The 13,916-nt window shown below is 39.2% G+C and overlaps 1 protein-coding gene across 3 annotated transcripts in view; it reads left to right on the top strand.

The window, feature by feature from the left end:
* The first annotated feature begins 1,194 nt into the window (after positions 1-1,194).
* The window catches only part of galnt13 (polypeptide N-acetylgalactosaminyltransferase 13), a 30,205-nt gene continuing 17,483 nt past the window's right edge, over positions 1,195-13,916 (top strand). For all 3 annotated transcript variants that reach the window (XM_008328744.3, XM_025063885.1, XM_017040133.2), the window contains exons 1-7: positions 1,195-2,357; positions 5,147-5,427; positions 8,096-8,264; positions 9,845-10,011; positions 10,180-10,387; positions 12,070-12,240; positions 12,862-12,979. In XM_008328744.3, coding sequence (XP_008326966.1) covers positions 5,286-5,427; positions 8,096-8,264; positions 9,845-10,011; positions 10,180-10,387; positions 12,070-12,240; positions 12,862-12,979 — 975 coding nt within the window. In that variant the 5' untranslated portion in view covers positions 1,195-2,357; positions 5,147-5,285. The remainder of the gene's footprint in view (positions 2,358-5,146; positions 5,428-8,095; positions 8,265-9,844; positions 10,012-10,179; positions 10,388-12,069; positions 12,241-12,861; positions 12,980-13,916) is intronic.

Below are 13,916 nucleotides of genomic sequence, written 5' to 3'. Positions count from 1 at the left end.
TCCATCCATCATCCATTCATCCATTCATCATCCATCCATCCATCCATCATCCATCCATCGATTCATCCATCCATTCACCCATCCTACTGTACTGTAACAGAAAGAAATACAAAATCAAATCAACTTAATGAACAATTGTTTAGATTTAAATAATGTTTAGGATTATCTTTGGATTAGAACCTACAACCTCCAAACTGACGATAAACCCTGTACAACACATAATGACATAATACATTATAATACAATGTAGTGTTCATAAATATGCAGGGTTCGTTATTGGCAGAGAGAGTTCTCATTGCATTGCATTCAGTAGTCCAGGCCAATAAGGTGTTTCTGAAGAAAGGGGGCGTGGTTATAAAGGCTATGCCTAACATTTTTTGATACAGCATAGTTGCCAAGCTGTAATTTTTTGTTGTTTTTTGTATTTCTGTAAATTTTCCTAAAAAAAACACCATTTTGAAATTTTTTTTGAAGTTTTTTATTTATTTCTTAATAATGCATTTTTAAATTATATAATCCTTAATAAGCCATATGTATTTAATGTTAATGAGGTATTTTAGCCAGAGCACTGCCATCCATCTACCCATGAAACATTTCAAACTTGGACTTCGACTCAGAGAACAAATCAATGTCTTTCCATTAAAACTATGAAGCCTCTAAAGGTCATTTAATGCCATTACAACTAATGTTAAAATGATTTTTCCCCCGACATGTCTTCACTGTAATATAGTCTGTAATATAGATTTGATTCGGTCCAAAAAATAAATGACTATAGTGTAAAATTGGTACAAATACAGCATGCACGTATCTTACACATGAAAAGGGGGGAAAATGACGTAATTTATAACAAAAATATTTTTATTAGAGGTGCTCAAGGTCAGGCTGTTGTGACAGAAACCAGTTTATACAAAGGCGTTGTTTATTATTCCACTCTTGGTCAGCGTTTGCATCAGGCAGTAAACAGGAACGGTGTTCAATGAAATGTCATTAATCAGTTTAAAAAATATGGCCAGTCTCTAGCTAAAATATGTTTCTAATATAAATAATATATATATATATATAAATATATATAATAAAAATTCTAAAATAATTTGTAAAACATCACGTAATGATGATTTGATCAAAGTCACATAAATACGCAGCTGGAATTTGATTTACTTTTATAACCGGATGACAAGTTAAATCTTTCAGATTAGAAGCAGATCTTTCAGAGTAGCAGCAGATGGCAGCAGTGCTCAGTGTGATTCTTAGAAGACCAACGCCAATGTACAATCTAAACGCCTACACAACGTCAGTCCGTATGTTTCAGGTAATTGTTTCTGGCACTTGCTTTAAAAGTACACAGTATAGGATATAGCATCATCTAGTGGTGACATGGAGTTACAAGTAGTTACATGCTGTGGTAGAATACTCCTGACTCTCTCCCACTTTTGTCTCAGAAGTTCGGTATCAAAACTTTTTGACTTACAACTAACTAATGTTTTGTTCACAGGGTAAATCCGTAGATATGTAAAGCAGTGGGTGGTGGAGTCCAATATTTTGTCGTTTATTTAAAATACCGAGTCTTCCCGCTGGGTGGGAAAAGTCGTTAAGATAGCCTGCTAATGTTTACACCTTAAATAAGTGATGCTAATCCTAACCTCAATCTTTCACTTGTTTAACAGATATCCCCAAAAACTAAACCTTTAATCTTAAAAACGTTTTTTTTAAATAACCTCACATGGTCAGATTCTTGTCATAGTGATGTGGTGTGTTAGTGATTTTATTTTTAAAATTAATAATTAAATGTATTTGTGTTTAATAACCATTAACACAGTCCCTGCTCTCGATGTACTGTACTTCAGTATTACAGTACATCGCCTTCATTAAACGCTGCGCTTGAAGAGCGCATCATGACTGACGTCTCTCTCAGCCAATCAGAGAGCAGAACTTAGTCACTTCCAGGTGGGTCTGAGCTGAGGTTAGATTGTGCTGAGCATCAGCTTTGAGCCTCCGTGTCCTCTCACCGTTACGTTCCCCAGTCAGGGAGCAGGTGCAGGTTGGCTACGGCGGAGCTATGGCCGTTATCGAGAACGTTTGAAAGAAAACAACACGCCAGTCCATGGAGACGTTTGGTTCTGTCCGGTTTACTGCAGCCCAGCCGGGGACACATGGTTTGGAGGAGTCCAGACAGCAGGTACCATGAGGCGGACTGTGCAGAAATGGACTGAGAGAGGGCTTTGACTAGGGTCAGTGTCGGTGCTGTGGTCTGTGCTGCCTCATGTCGTCTGCTCATGTTCAACACGTCGTCTGAAAGTGAGGACGACGACGATGCTGCTGTCGCTGGCAGAGGTCACCGGTTCAACTCCGTAATTCAGGTGAGCCGAGGTTGTCCTCATGTGTACCAAAGCCTCCTACTGTAGGGTAACAAACAGCACACCACCGTCAGTGAACACCTCACCATGTGTTTCTCTGAGCAAATGACAAAGGCAAAGAAAGTGTTTGTTTATATATATATATATATATATATATATCAGCTGAATATTAATTATTTAAATAGTGTAGTGTAGTTAAATAGTGTTTTGTGTCCAAAATTCAGAAAATGTCCAAATGTACCACATTTGGACTTTTGCTTCATGAATATACGTTCACATAAATACATTTTAAACTATTTCACTTATTTAAATGATAACGATATTTTTAACAACATAAATATTATTTATCTGACATCAGGTAGTCTTTACAGAGAGAACAGTGCTACACCATATCATGGTTTCCATGAGTCTGAAGTTGAAAATATACATATATGTTGTGTTTAACACCCCTCCCCTTATTGTTACAATACAAATGCAATTAATTTTCAAGAGCTGTCAAGGGCGATAAATATGCATTTATGTTAAACAAAAACCTTTTTGTAGTGCTAATATGGTGTGGTATCCAACAATATCAACACTGTCGGTTACTGACCCAGAATACATTTATGGTGACATAAAATTAAACAAATTTAAATGAAGAAATACCCAACTATAAATGTTGTTTTCATGCATGTGCCTTTTTAGTATTTATTAGTATTTGCTGTTGTAACACATTATACTCAGCTAATCATGATTGACTGTGTCAGACTCAACAGTTTTTCAGCAATTAATGACACTGACACACAATTGATTCCATAATAAAATAAAAATAAGCTACACCAGTTCAGTAAAAAAGGTTGGTTTTATACTTGGTGCATTTACACTAGGCCTTATTTGATAAATATTCTACATCATAAAATATAATATAGCAATATAAAATCACAGCAGCAAATATTGATGTTAACCAGTAAAATAATTTCTTTAGTTAAAAAGTCAAGCGGCCATATTTGATTGGTGGATAAATTGGATGATGGTTACAAAGCCAGAATTTATCGTTCATTTTTGTTTATTCACTTTTTTATATGCAAGATTATGATGGATCTTGTGTGGACAACATCTTCATAGTTTGTTACAAGTTCAGGACCTAACAAAATATGTTCACATATTAGTTTGCCTCTAATGAATCCAGGATAAATTCATGAACATTTGTCAAAATAAACAAAGTGCAACAGAAGCAAAAAGAAACACAAGTCCATGCAGAAAACGACCATTAAAAACTGGGTCATCTACAGACATCTACAGTAAAATGAAAAAAAAAAAAAACCAAACCAGCAGCATTAGCAAGAACAGCTTAATTAAGCACAGCCACATTAATACACATAAGCAGTTTTGGATGATAAGATTATCAAGGTAAAGTGAACACAGCATTTCAGTCACTGAATCACAGCTTTCCACAGCTAAGATGCAGGAAGTGAAGCTCCTGCTGCTCAGCTGCCCACACCCCACAAACATTTGGTCTTCAACCGGTGGCTCCTGAGCCGCGCGTGGCCCTTTAGCTTCTTTCCGATGGCTCTCTGCCGTAGACCAAAGATGGCCTGACTCTGCTTAAAAAAATTAACTTGTACATCAGCTCAGTATTATGCATAGCAAATAGGAAGGAGCTGTAATTTGATACAATGTCAAGGTTACTACATACATAATTCTATTGTGTTAGAATTGATCACTGCATGTAGAGATTTGCATTTTGTGTTTACAATGCAACAATGCATTGTGAGCTTTTTTTTTATACTTTATGGACTTGTAGTATTTCCATACAACCTTCATACAGTGCACGTTTATCTTCTAACAGGTTCAAATGTTTCTGCTGCTCTTGTGGTGGTGAAGGTTACAGATCCCCGTTCTGTACTGTTGCCACCTAGTGACTTTGGCGTTTGTACTGCGTACTGTACTTTAAGGGCAAATGAAGCTGGATAAAGCTGGTTGGGAGGCTGCATCTTCCCCGGGGCCATATGTTGCCAATGTGGGCCTAATGGGTTTACTGGGATAATCTTTATAATCACGTTCCTTTCCTCTTAGGGCTGGTTAACGTTTGTCAGTACTGTTGGCAGTGATAGTTATATAAACCACAAATGTTAACAGTCAAGCAAAAACTAGATTTACCTTTCAAATTTCATTAGCCGAAAATAGCATTTTATGTTATAATACGTTATACGTTTATAATTGCTTTGTTGGCTTTTTGTGAGTTTTATTTTTACCTGATGAAGTTGAAAAATTTGGCACACTTCTGTAAAGTTTTAAAAAAATTTATTTTAGAATTTCTGCCTTCCTATCCCAGCCCAGATAACATGTAGCTGTAGTTACCTAATTGTCTTCCCTAGACTGTGAAATGTTCAAAACATTCAAACATTGAAACATTCAAAGTTGGTCAAACAGTTCCAAAATAAAGTGGAAAACTTAAATTTTGGAAAGCTATTGAATTATATATAATTAATTGAAGAAGTGTACACACTTCTTCAATTTCCCCATCACAGAATTCTTAATTTGTCGAATACGGGGGGAATGTATTTCACACCAGATTACCACCTGCTTCTTTGCCTTTGCTACTCAAAAAAACTTAAGAATTTAGTTCTTTTTAAAAGTTGCAACACTTCAAAATTGATCATGTTTGAGGCTTGAAAAAACCTGATCAAATACAACAGCACAGCTCAATGATTGACGAACATATGGTAAAATCACACACATCAGTCTTAGAACTTTTTGACCTTTCCGTTACAGATACTAATTTTTTTTTTTAATGTCTTTGTTTTTTGTAGGATGACGTCCTGTTGTCAACCCTGCCGACTTTCTCAGGCTTTGTCCAGAGGTCAGACGCCTCATCAGCAGCCTGTGTCGTATTAACCGCTGGCTGCGACCTTACCCTTTAGGCTTCCCGGCTGATATCCCGGTGAGGTGATGCGGCGGTTTGTCTACTGTAAGGTGGTGTTAACCACCTCGCTAGTCTGGGTGTTGGTGGACGTATTCCTTCTCCTTTACTTCAGCGAGTGTAATAAGTGTGATGACAGGAAGGACCGCTCGTTACTTCCTGCCCTTCGAGGTGAGTCCACTGTCATTCACACTGTAGTAGAAGAATATGAACTGGATATACATTACTCCGAGTCTACTTAAAAGAAGCTACAGTCCCTGTCTGATATCTGCACATTTAAGGCTTTGAAATTTAAAATAATTAAATTAGATTCATATGGTTACGTTTTTATAGGGAATAAATCTCATTAAATCTCAGGGCCTGTATGAGTGGCATTGGTACTGATGTATCTGTTTACACCAGACGCATTACTTTTAAAAGCTTGTTGTTATTATATTTCTCTTATGGTGTGATTACTCATCCTGTAACTTGTCGAGTTACCACTGTGGTTGTGAGGAAATGCAGCTGCGCTTGTTAATTAATTTGATTTGTATCCAACAAAGTAAACAACGTGAAGTCCTCAACTATTAGAACACTCACTCCGGTCCAGGGGCCTGTGTGTCAGGCACACTTTAGCTGTCAGGTGGTAATTTTTTTAATGATATAATTACAACCTAATCAAAAATAAATTGATGTCTACTTGCCAAGCAATCAGAGTGGAGTGTGTTTTGAGGAGGGTGAAGTCGAACGTCTCTCCAAATAAAATCTAATTATTTTGATAGTGCCAAGTCATTAACGCAAAGTTATAAATAAATTACAGAACACCTAAAAGTAAACTATCGCCTCTGTCTCTCTCTCTCTCTCTCTCTCTATATATATATATATATAAATATATTAAATCTCTTTGTGTATTTATGAGAGGTAAGGAGAGATAGAGAGAAATAAAGGGATAAAGAAAGAGAGAGATTAAAAAACAAATATCCAGAGACAGAGAGCGAACCTTGGTGTGTGTTTCTAGGATCAGTCCACTGTTCATTTCCTCACATGACCTCGGAGGAAGCAGGTTTCTAAGACGCTTGCTAAGCTGCTTTTAAGGTTAGATTTAGGTTGAGCTGTCAGCTACGGAGACTGACTGCTTCTAAAAGTCTAATGTAACGTTACTAACAATGTGTCACGTCAACTACTTTTTTTTTTTTTTTACGACAAATGTTAAGTTCACTCTGAGGCTCCTAGCCAATGGCTAAGAGTTGCTCTGATAGTTATTCATACCCTTACATAAAGTGAATGGAGTTTATAACTTTCTAAGCCTGTTTTTTCAATCATGAGTACACAAAGAATAGATCCACATTGGTTCCTGCACAGGTAACAGTGGACTTAAGTTAGAGAGCAGTGATAAATGACTATGGTTTACATACTGTATATGTGTGTGTATTTATATGTGTGCATGTTTTATATCAATGTATATATGTATATGTAAATATATGTATATATGTGTATCTATAACATATGTAAATTCATACACAGTGTGAAATGCGTCAAAACTAAATCCTTTATAAAACATCAGCAAAGCTGTTGTTGCTGCTGTTGCCAAAACCACAGATTTCTCCCTCTCTGTTTGTGAGAGCTTATAAACACAACAACAACAGCAGTGCTGATGTTTTTTGCAGGCGGAGGACAAAAGAAACAGGGATTTTGTATCAGTTGAAAGAAATTTGCTTTCATGCATTTTTTTTTGGTTAAATCTATTAATACACCTCCAAATCTGTGAAATAAAAACCTTCTCACAGTAAATTAAATGGAATATTGCTGCCAGATCGCACTAAGAACAACGCCGACGGCAGCACCAAGGCAGACTGAGGATTAAGCAGAGAGCCCGTGCTGTCTGTATTAAATTCCTTATGATTTTCCCCACTATCACATTTTCTGTTTGTGTTATTTGGACGATCACTCTATATTTAGAGTGCCATGCAATAAAGTGTCATCATCGTTCATCATCTAAAGTATGTTTGATGTATGTGCTGATCTGGGAAATGACATTTTTCGCTCTTTACTGAAGTATCATAGCAGGTAGAAGTACACTTTACAGTGAGTACAGAAAAAAATGAAAGTGTCATAAAAGACAGAGGATAAAAAAAGCACCTCTTCCTCATCTCTCAGCTGCTTCCGTCAGAGGTCGTCTTTTGTCCACTATATCCAGTCCACTGTCTCTTCTCAGCACATGTCCAAACCATTGTATCCGTGCGTCTCCAGTTTTATCGTCAAAAAGCTCGAACTACAGTAACTGTCCATCTGATTGGCTCATTTCACTCCCAGTGAACATGTCAGCCCACCTGCACCTGTCAGACACAACCACAGATCATAGCAGGTCTCACTACTGTCTTATAGTGTACACCTTCACCAGTTCATTGGGAGGAATACACAGATCTCATCCACCCTCACTCATCCACCCTCACTCCCATTACTTTTTCAGCTTTTATCTTTCAGACACACACACACACACTCTGTTTCCACTGAACTTCTCTCTTCTTGGCTCCAAAGCAACTTCCACCAGGTTTTCTTTTTTCACTTCCTACTCTCACCATAAATTACAATGTCATCTGCAAACATCATGATCCATGGACCCTGCAGCTGTATTTCATCAGTCAACCTGTCCATTACCATTCATGAAAAGCCACCGTAACTCCATATTTTAGAGCCAAACACAGGGCCAACAAACTGGTTTTAGAAACTTTACTAAGTTCTCTGTGCTCTAAGTTTCAGTTATGATAGAGACAAGATTTTAGTTTTGTCATGTCTATATTTATGTTTGGATATTTTCTCATGAGATTCAAATCTTGTTTTGACCTCTTTTACGTTCCAGCGGTGATATCTCGCAGTCACGAAGGTCCAGGGGAGATGGGCAAGGCAGTGAACATCCCCAAGGATGAGCACGATAAGATGAAGGAGCTCTTCAAGATTAACCAGTTCAATCTGATGGCCAGCGACATGATTGCGCTCAACAGGAGTCTTCCCGACGTGAGGCTGGACGGGTGAGGTTTAGATGAGAGTGCTGTGACTCACACTGTTGAACGTTAAACATCTACAGACACCTACATGACTAACAAGCTGGTATAGAGTACAGGCCACACTGGATGCGTCAGTGTTGTGTCAGCAGAGGTTGTGATAAAAAAATCGACAGCTACCATTGACGTGCGTTTGTTTACTTCAGGATGCAGGATGTGTCTGATGTACCGTTTGTTTACTTCAGGATGCAGGATGTCTCTAATGTAACAACTGTGTGTCAGCTGTTCCCTACATTCCCATAAACACTACATTTGAACTACTGTGTGTTCAATTCCCTCCCCCTGAGTGATTGCGTTTGACTCCCCCTTGAGTTAAAACACCAAGGTTCTGTAGGGTCTGTGCAGTTACCACTGGTTCCTATTTTTCTCCTTCACCGTCTGGAAACTTTGATTGATACCCATTGATACCCATCACACATCGCAGGGAACCAGGGTTTCATTATGAAAACTCATTAAGAGTCTCGATGTGCGTAGACTTGTCTGTCAGCTTCACTCAGCACTACTGCAGTATTCAGACAAACGTATGAGACGGTTCAACAAAGCAGCAGGACTCTCTCTCTCTCTCGTCCTGACAGGAGTCTCCACAGGGTGGCAGAGAGTGAGACTAGTTGTTGAAATCCACGGCTCTCAGTTATCAAAGAAACATTAATCAGATGATTTAAATAACACATAATGGTTTGTCACGTCACTTTGAAGTCATTGGTGTTAATAAGTCATTGCGTGTGAAAAAAACCCATCAGTAATCATGGGCACCGTTCAGTGCAGAATCCATCAGATCCCTCCAGTGTGTGCATTAGGCTTGACGTTTTAATGGCAGCCTGGTGTTGTTTTCTGTCATTCAAGATTCACTTCAGCACCTAATGAAAATCCAAGGAGCTGTTTGTTTGAAACATGAGCACATTCATCCTGGGCTGCTGGGATGCAGAGGAGTTTGCCTCTCGTGGCGACATTACTCAAGTGATTCATGTTTGAATGTTCCACCTGAATTCTAGTTCTCCACTGCACTTCATTGGGGCAAAACAAGGCGCTGACAGTGACACAAATTCTCTCTCTTTTTTTCATACCCTTACATTGTACACGTCAACTCCACGTGTGCACTGTGGACAAGAAAATATATCCCGATGTTTCTTTTTTTGACATCGAACAAAACATGGCCAACATTAAAAAAAGGATTGTCTCGATTCTAAAATCATGAGATCACAGTTAAGATATTCCTAAGACATTTGGAAATGTCAGTCCCTGCTTCTGTGGGGTCAGAGTGGCTTGTCTTAAAAACTGTCTCATGGCCTGGTTCTGTCATCCAGCCCTGTCAGAATAAACCTCTGAACTGACAGAGCTTTGTTACTCAGATGACTTCATTTAAACCTCAGTCACCTGCAGTATTCAGCCTCTGATGTAGACTTTTCATCAGGCTCTGTCTTTCCTGTGTTTCAGCTCATTTGTCATTCGTCACCATCCACCACAGATTTATCACTATTAAAAATCATTGTAGACGAGGTGCTAACACGAAGCCTTTCGACTTTCTTTCTTCCACTTTCTGTGCTCAGCTGTAAGACCAAGGTGTACCCAGACGACCTGCCCAACACCAGCATCGTCATCGTGTTTCACAACGAAGCCTGGAGCACCCTGCTGCGGACCGTGCACAGCGTCATCAACCGCTCCCCCAGAATCCTGCTTGTGGAGATTGTGCTCGTCGATGATGCAAGTGAACGAGGTCGGTACAAGGTGGTGGTAATAATGCATGCGCTCAGCCAAGTGAACGAGGTCGGTACAAGGTGGTAATAATGCGCGCGCTCAGCATCAATCCTCTAGTGTATAAAAAAAAATACCGTCCTCTGAACAACACTAGTAAACAGTTGTTTTTTTGTTTTTTTCTTGTCAGAATTCCTGAAGAAGAAGCTGGAGAACTATGTGCGGACCCTCGAGGTTCCAGTGAGGATCCTGAGAATGGAGCAGCGCTCTGGTCTCATCAGAGCCAGGTTGAGGGGGGCGGCCGCGACTAAAGGTCAGGTCATCACCTTCCTGGATGCTCACTGTGAATGCACTGTGGGCTGGCTGGAGCCCCTGCTGTCCAGGATCAAAGAAGACAGGTGGGAGCAGAAAATGGAAACTCAACGCCTACAACAGTTAAATAAATCATTCTCTTCAGCTAAATCCTTTTGAGGGCTGCAGAGGGGACTGAAGCCAATGGCTCTAGGCCACATATACAAACAAAACAACCATTGTTATGACTGTGCACTCACAGTCATAACAGTGGTCAGGTGAGATGTTCAACTAACCTAGATCTGCACGGTTTTGAAATGTGGGAGGAAAACTTACAACCCAAATAAAATTCACAGGGAGAACATTCACACTGCAATGACTTTTTTTTACCATAAGACCTGTAAAAATCAGATAAATGATCCATTCATTCATCCATAAAATTATCCATTATCAAACTCATCTTATGTTTGCCTTTCGAGGAGCTTCGCTGCGTGGTTCTTCAAATGTAGTCGTTTTTTAAATTTTTTTATGCCTGCTCAGTCCTGACACATTAATTCACATAAGATCACATTTCACCTCAGTTGCATCATTGCATGGAAGCTCCAACTTCTGTGTAAATATTGATGAAGCTGCAGACTTCCAGTCATGAATACACCGTTTGGGACTGACACCGCTGACGGGAGATGATAATCATTTTTGCATCGTCTGCTCCTTCAGCCGCCTCAGAGGAAATCAGCCACTCTCTGTATGTGTTAGGCTGCATTTAAAGAAGTGGGAACTCTGCAGCACATGATGCTATACAGCAGAAAGGTGTGGAAGTTCATCTCGTCATGTTCCGCTTTATACTTTATAACAAATGGAGCGTGGCTAAGGAAGAAGAGTTTATATCAGATCTGTTATTTCAAAATGGAAAAACAATTATTTGTCTATGGACCGTGAGTCAGACGTGAACAAAGGGACGGATTCATAATGAAAATATGGCAATTCTCTGATCTTGAATCTGAAGTTGCTCTCAAATTACTGAGGATATTATATTAGGGAGCCATTATGTCTATAAGGGACGCGGCTGCATGTGTATTCATGTCAGTGATTCTGGGCCCAGGCTGAGGAGAAGGTGCGGAATGTACACCATATGTTCCCAATAAATTCCCTGTCAGCTGGCAAGATTGATGACAACAGCGTATCTCTGTGCGCAGTCAAATCAGATTTGTGTGATATTATTATTTCATCAGATCCATTATCTGCTGCTCACAAATACCTATTGTATTTGTTTAAATTGTTGAAACACGAGAGCTGCTGTCGTTTCAAAAAGGGCAACGAATGTCGATTTCACGTCCCAGATCAGTCTGCTAATCGTTTGCCAGTTTAATATCAGAGGTTTTATTTATTGATTTTTCTATTGGATCTAACTTTTGATGTACCTTGTTATAATAATAATAATAACACAGTACCAATCCAACACTTTAGAACTGCTCTCAATGGACACAACACACCACGCCGACCCTCAGTCTGCTTTTTCTCATACAAAAAATGTATATATTTTAATACACAAAATGAAGAGAAAGAGCTTCATCCTGTCTTTACACTAGGGGTATGGCTTTTCGCCTAATTACTTTGAGAAAACAATCAGTTTAGGACTCTTTGGCTCATTTGACTTCACTTCATGACCTGCAATATTCCACTCCATAAAGTCCTCATATGCTGCAGTAACGCAGAACCAGCGGTTTAGTGCTCCGTAAATATTTTTACGTGAACGTTAATTCCCAACTTTACTGCGCGTGTCTTTCAGGACGGCGGTGGTTTGTCCTATCATCGATGTCATCAGCGACGAGACGTTTGAATACATGGCAGGCTCAGATATGACATACGGCGGATTCAACTGGAAACTCAATTTCCGCTGGTACCCTGTTCCTCAGCGGGAGATGGACCGACGCAAAGGGGACAGAACTCTCCCTGTCAGGTACACAAAGGCACTGTTTCCATGTGACGACAGGTCAGTCCCACCGGTTCAGACTTTCCTCTTTAGAAATAACAGAAGGAATGACAGCTTACACTAAAAGGTCAAAAGACAGATGTGAGGATGAACGCGTGGTGGTCTCTGAATTTTTTTTTATTTTGTTTTTTTGAGCTTTTAACAGAATTTTTCTAAAGAAGACAAAATAGATTTAACATCCAATTTCCCCTCAGGATAAATATACTATACTGTACACACATTCTGTGTGCAGTACAGTAAATCCCACTGATGCAAACATCTGCCTCAACAGCTGCTGTGTAGCTTTGTTTCCGTGTTTTACACTAAGTCCATATAAGCCTCGTTCTTTTATGAATAGAAATTAGAACATCTGCTGACTTTGGCGTTTTTGGATCTGCAGGACAATCCGTTGCCGAGGTACAAATCTACAGCATAAAATTAATTAAAAGATGAAAGTAATTACGCCTCCAAGGCTCGGTATCAAATTGTCAAACAAATTGGTCTTTTATTATTTTTCTGATGTTCCTCCCAGTTACACTGAGATGCTAATGACTGCAGCACGGAGTGTTTTTGTGTTTTGTTCTTTATTTTGTTCTTTGCCTCTTTTAGAACCCCCACCATGGCGGGGGGCCTGTTCTCAATAGACAAAACCTATTTTGAAGAAATAGGCAGCTATGATCCAGGGATGGATATCTGGGGTGGAGAGAATCTGGAAATGTCTTTCAGGGTAAGTTAGCCTCTTCATGTCTCTTTTCAATGTGAAGATGCAATAACATCTACCAGAGCAATACATTTGACTTTTATAGGGACAATACAGTTAACATTGTTCAAATACAAAGAATTGAACTGGTGTGATGAAGAGAGAGTTTTAGCTGTGTTCATTTGGACTTTTATGTAAAATGATTTTTACCATGAAAATATATAAATAACCATGATACAAAACTACACCTTTACTGTGAAGATGCTTTCAAACATAAAATTAAAATACATAGACGGCACAACAGGATTGAATATCAATGACACGTACGTTTACTGACACGCACTACTCTACTCACACGTCTGGTTTTCCCTGAAGCTGCACACGATATGGTTATATTTTTGCACAACAGAACACGTCCATCAACAATTCCAGCTGCTTACGGTGGTGTAAATCAGATAATAAAAGTTTTCAGGAAGGCTCCTTTAATTCAGTTCTTTATGTTTTAAATGTCAACCCCATGATCTGATTGTTGTTTCAGACCATGTTCAGGCCTTAATGGTCACACTGTATCCTCCTCTAATGGGGACCTGTGGTAGGGTAATATGAAATGAGTCATGTTCCACTGGTTATAATGAACACAGTAATGATTTCAGAGTCATTTAAACTCCTGCACGTGATTTAGAACCAGATGCACAAAACCATTCAACGAGTTATCCCATTATTGAGCGGTTACTCAGGGAAATGTTCCCAACGTGACACACAGTGGCTGTTTCAGGTTGACTGACTGGCATTTTCACCTCCAACTGAACCAGGGTAACATACAAGACCCTCAGTATGTGAGGCTTCACGAGGCACCCTGGTGCAGTGAGCCACATAAGTTCTAGTGTCGCCATGGTAACGTTAGCTAAGTGATGACAGAGATATTAGTTCTAAGGTACGATCGAGTGCAGAATCTTAGGTTGAG

This window comes from Cynoglossus semilaevis, chromosome 16, assembly GCF_000523025.1.
Source record: "Cynoglossus semilaevis isolate Cse_v1.0 chromosome 16, Cse_v1.0, whole genome shotgun sequence".
Taxonomy (NCBI): Eukaryota; Metazoa; Chordata; class Actinopteri; order Pleuronectiformes; family Cynoglossidae; genus Cynoglossus; species Cynoglossus semilaevis.
This window is presented reverse-complemented; position numbering and strand designations above follow the sequence as displayed.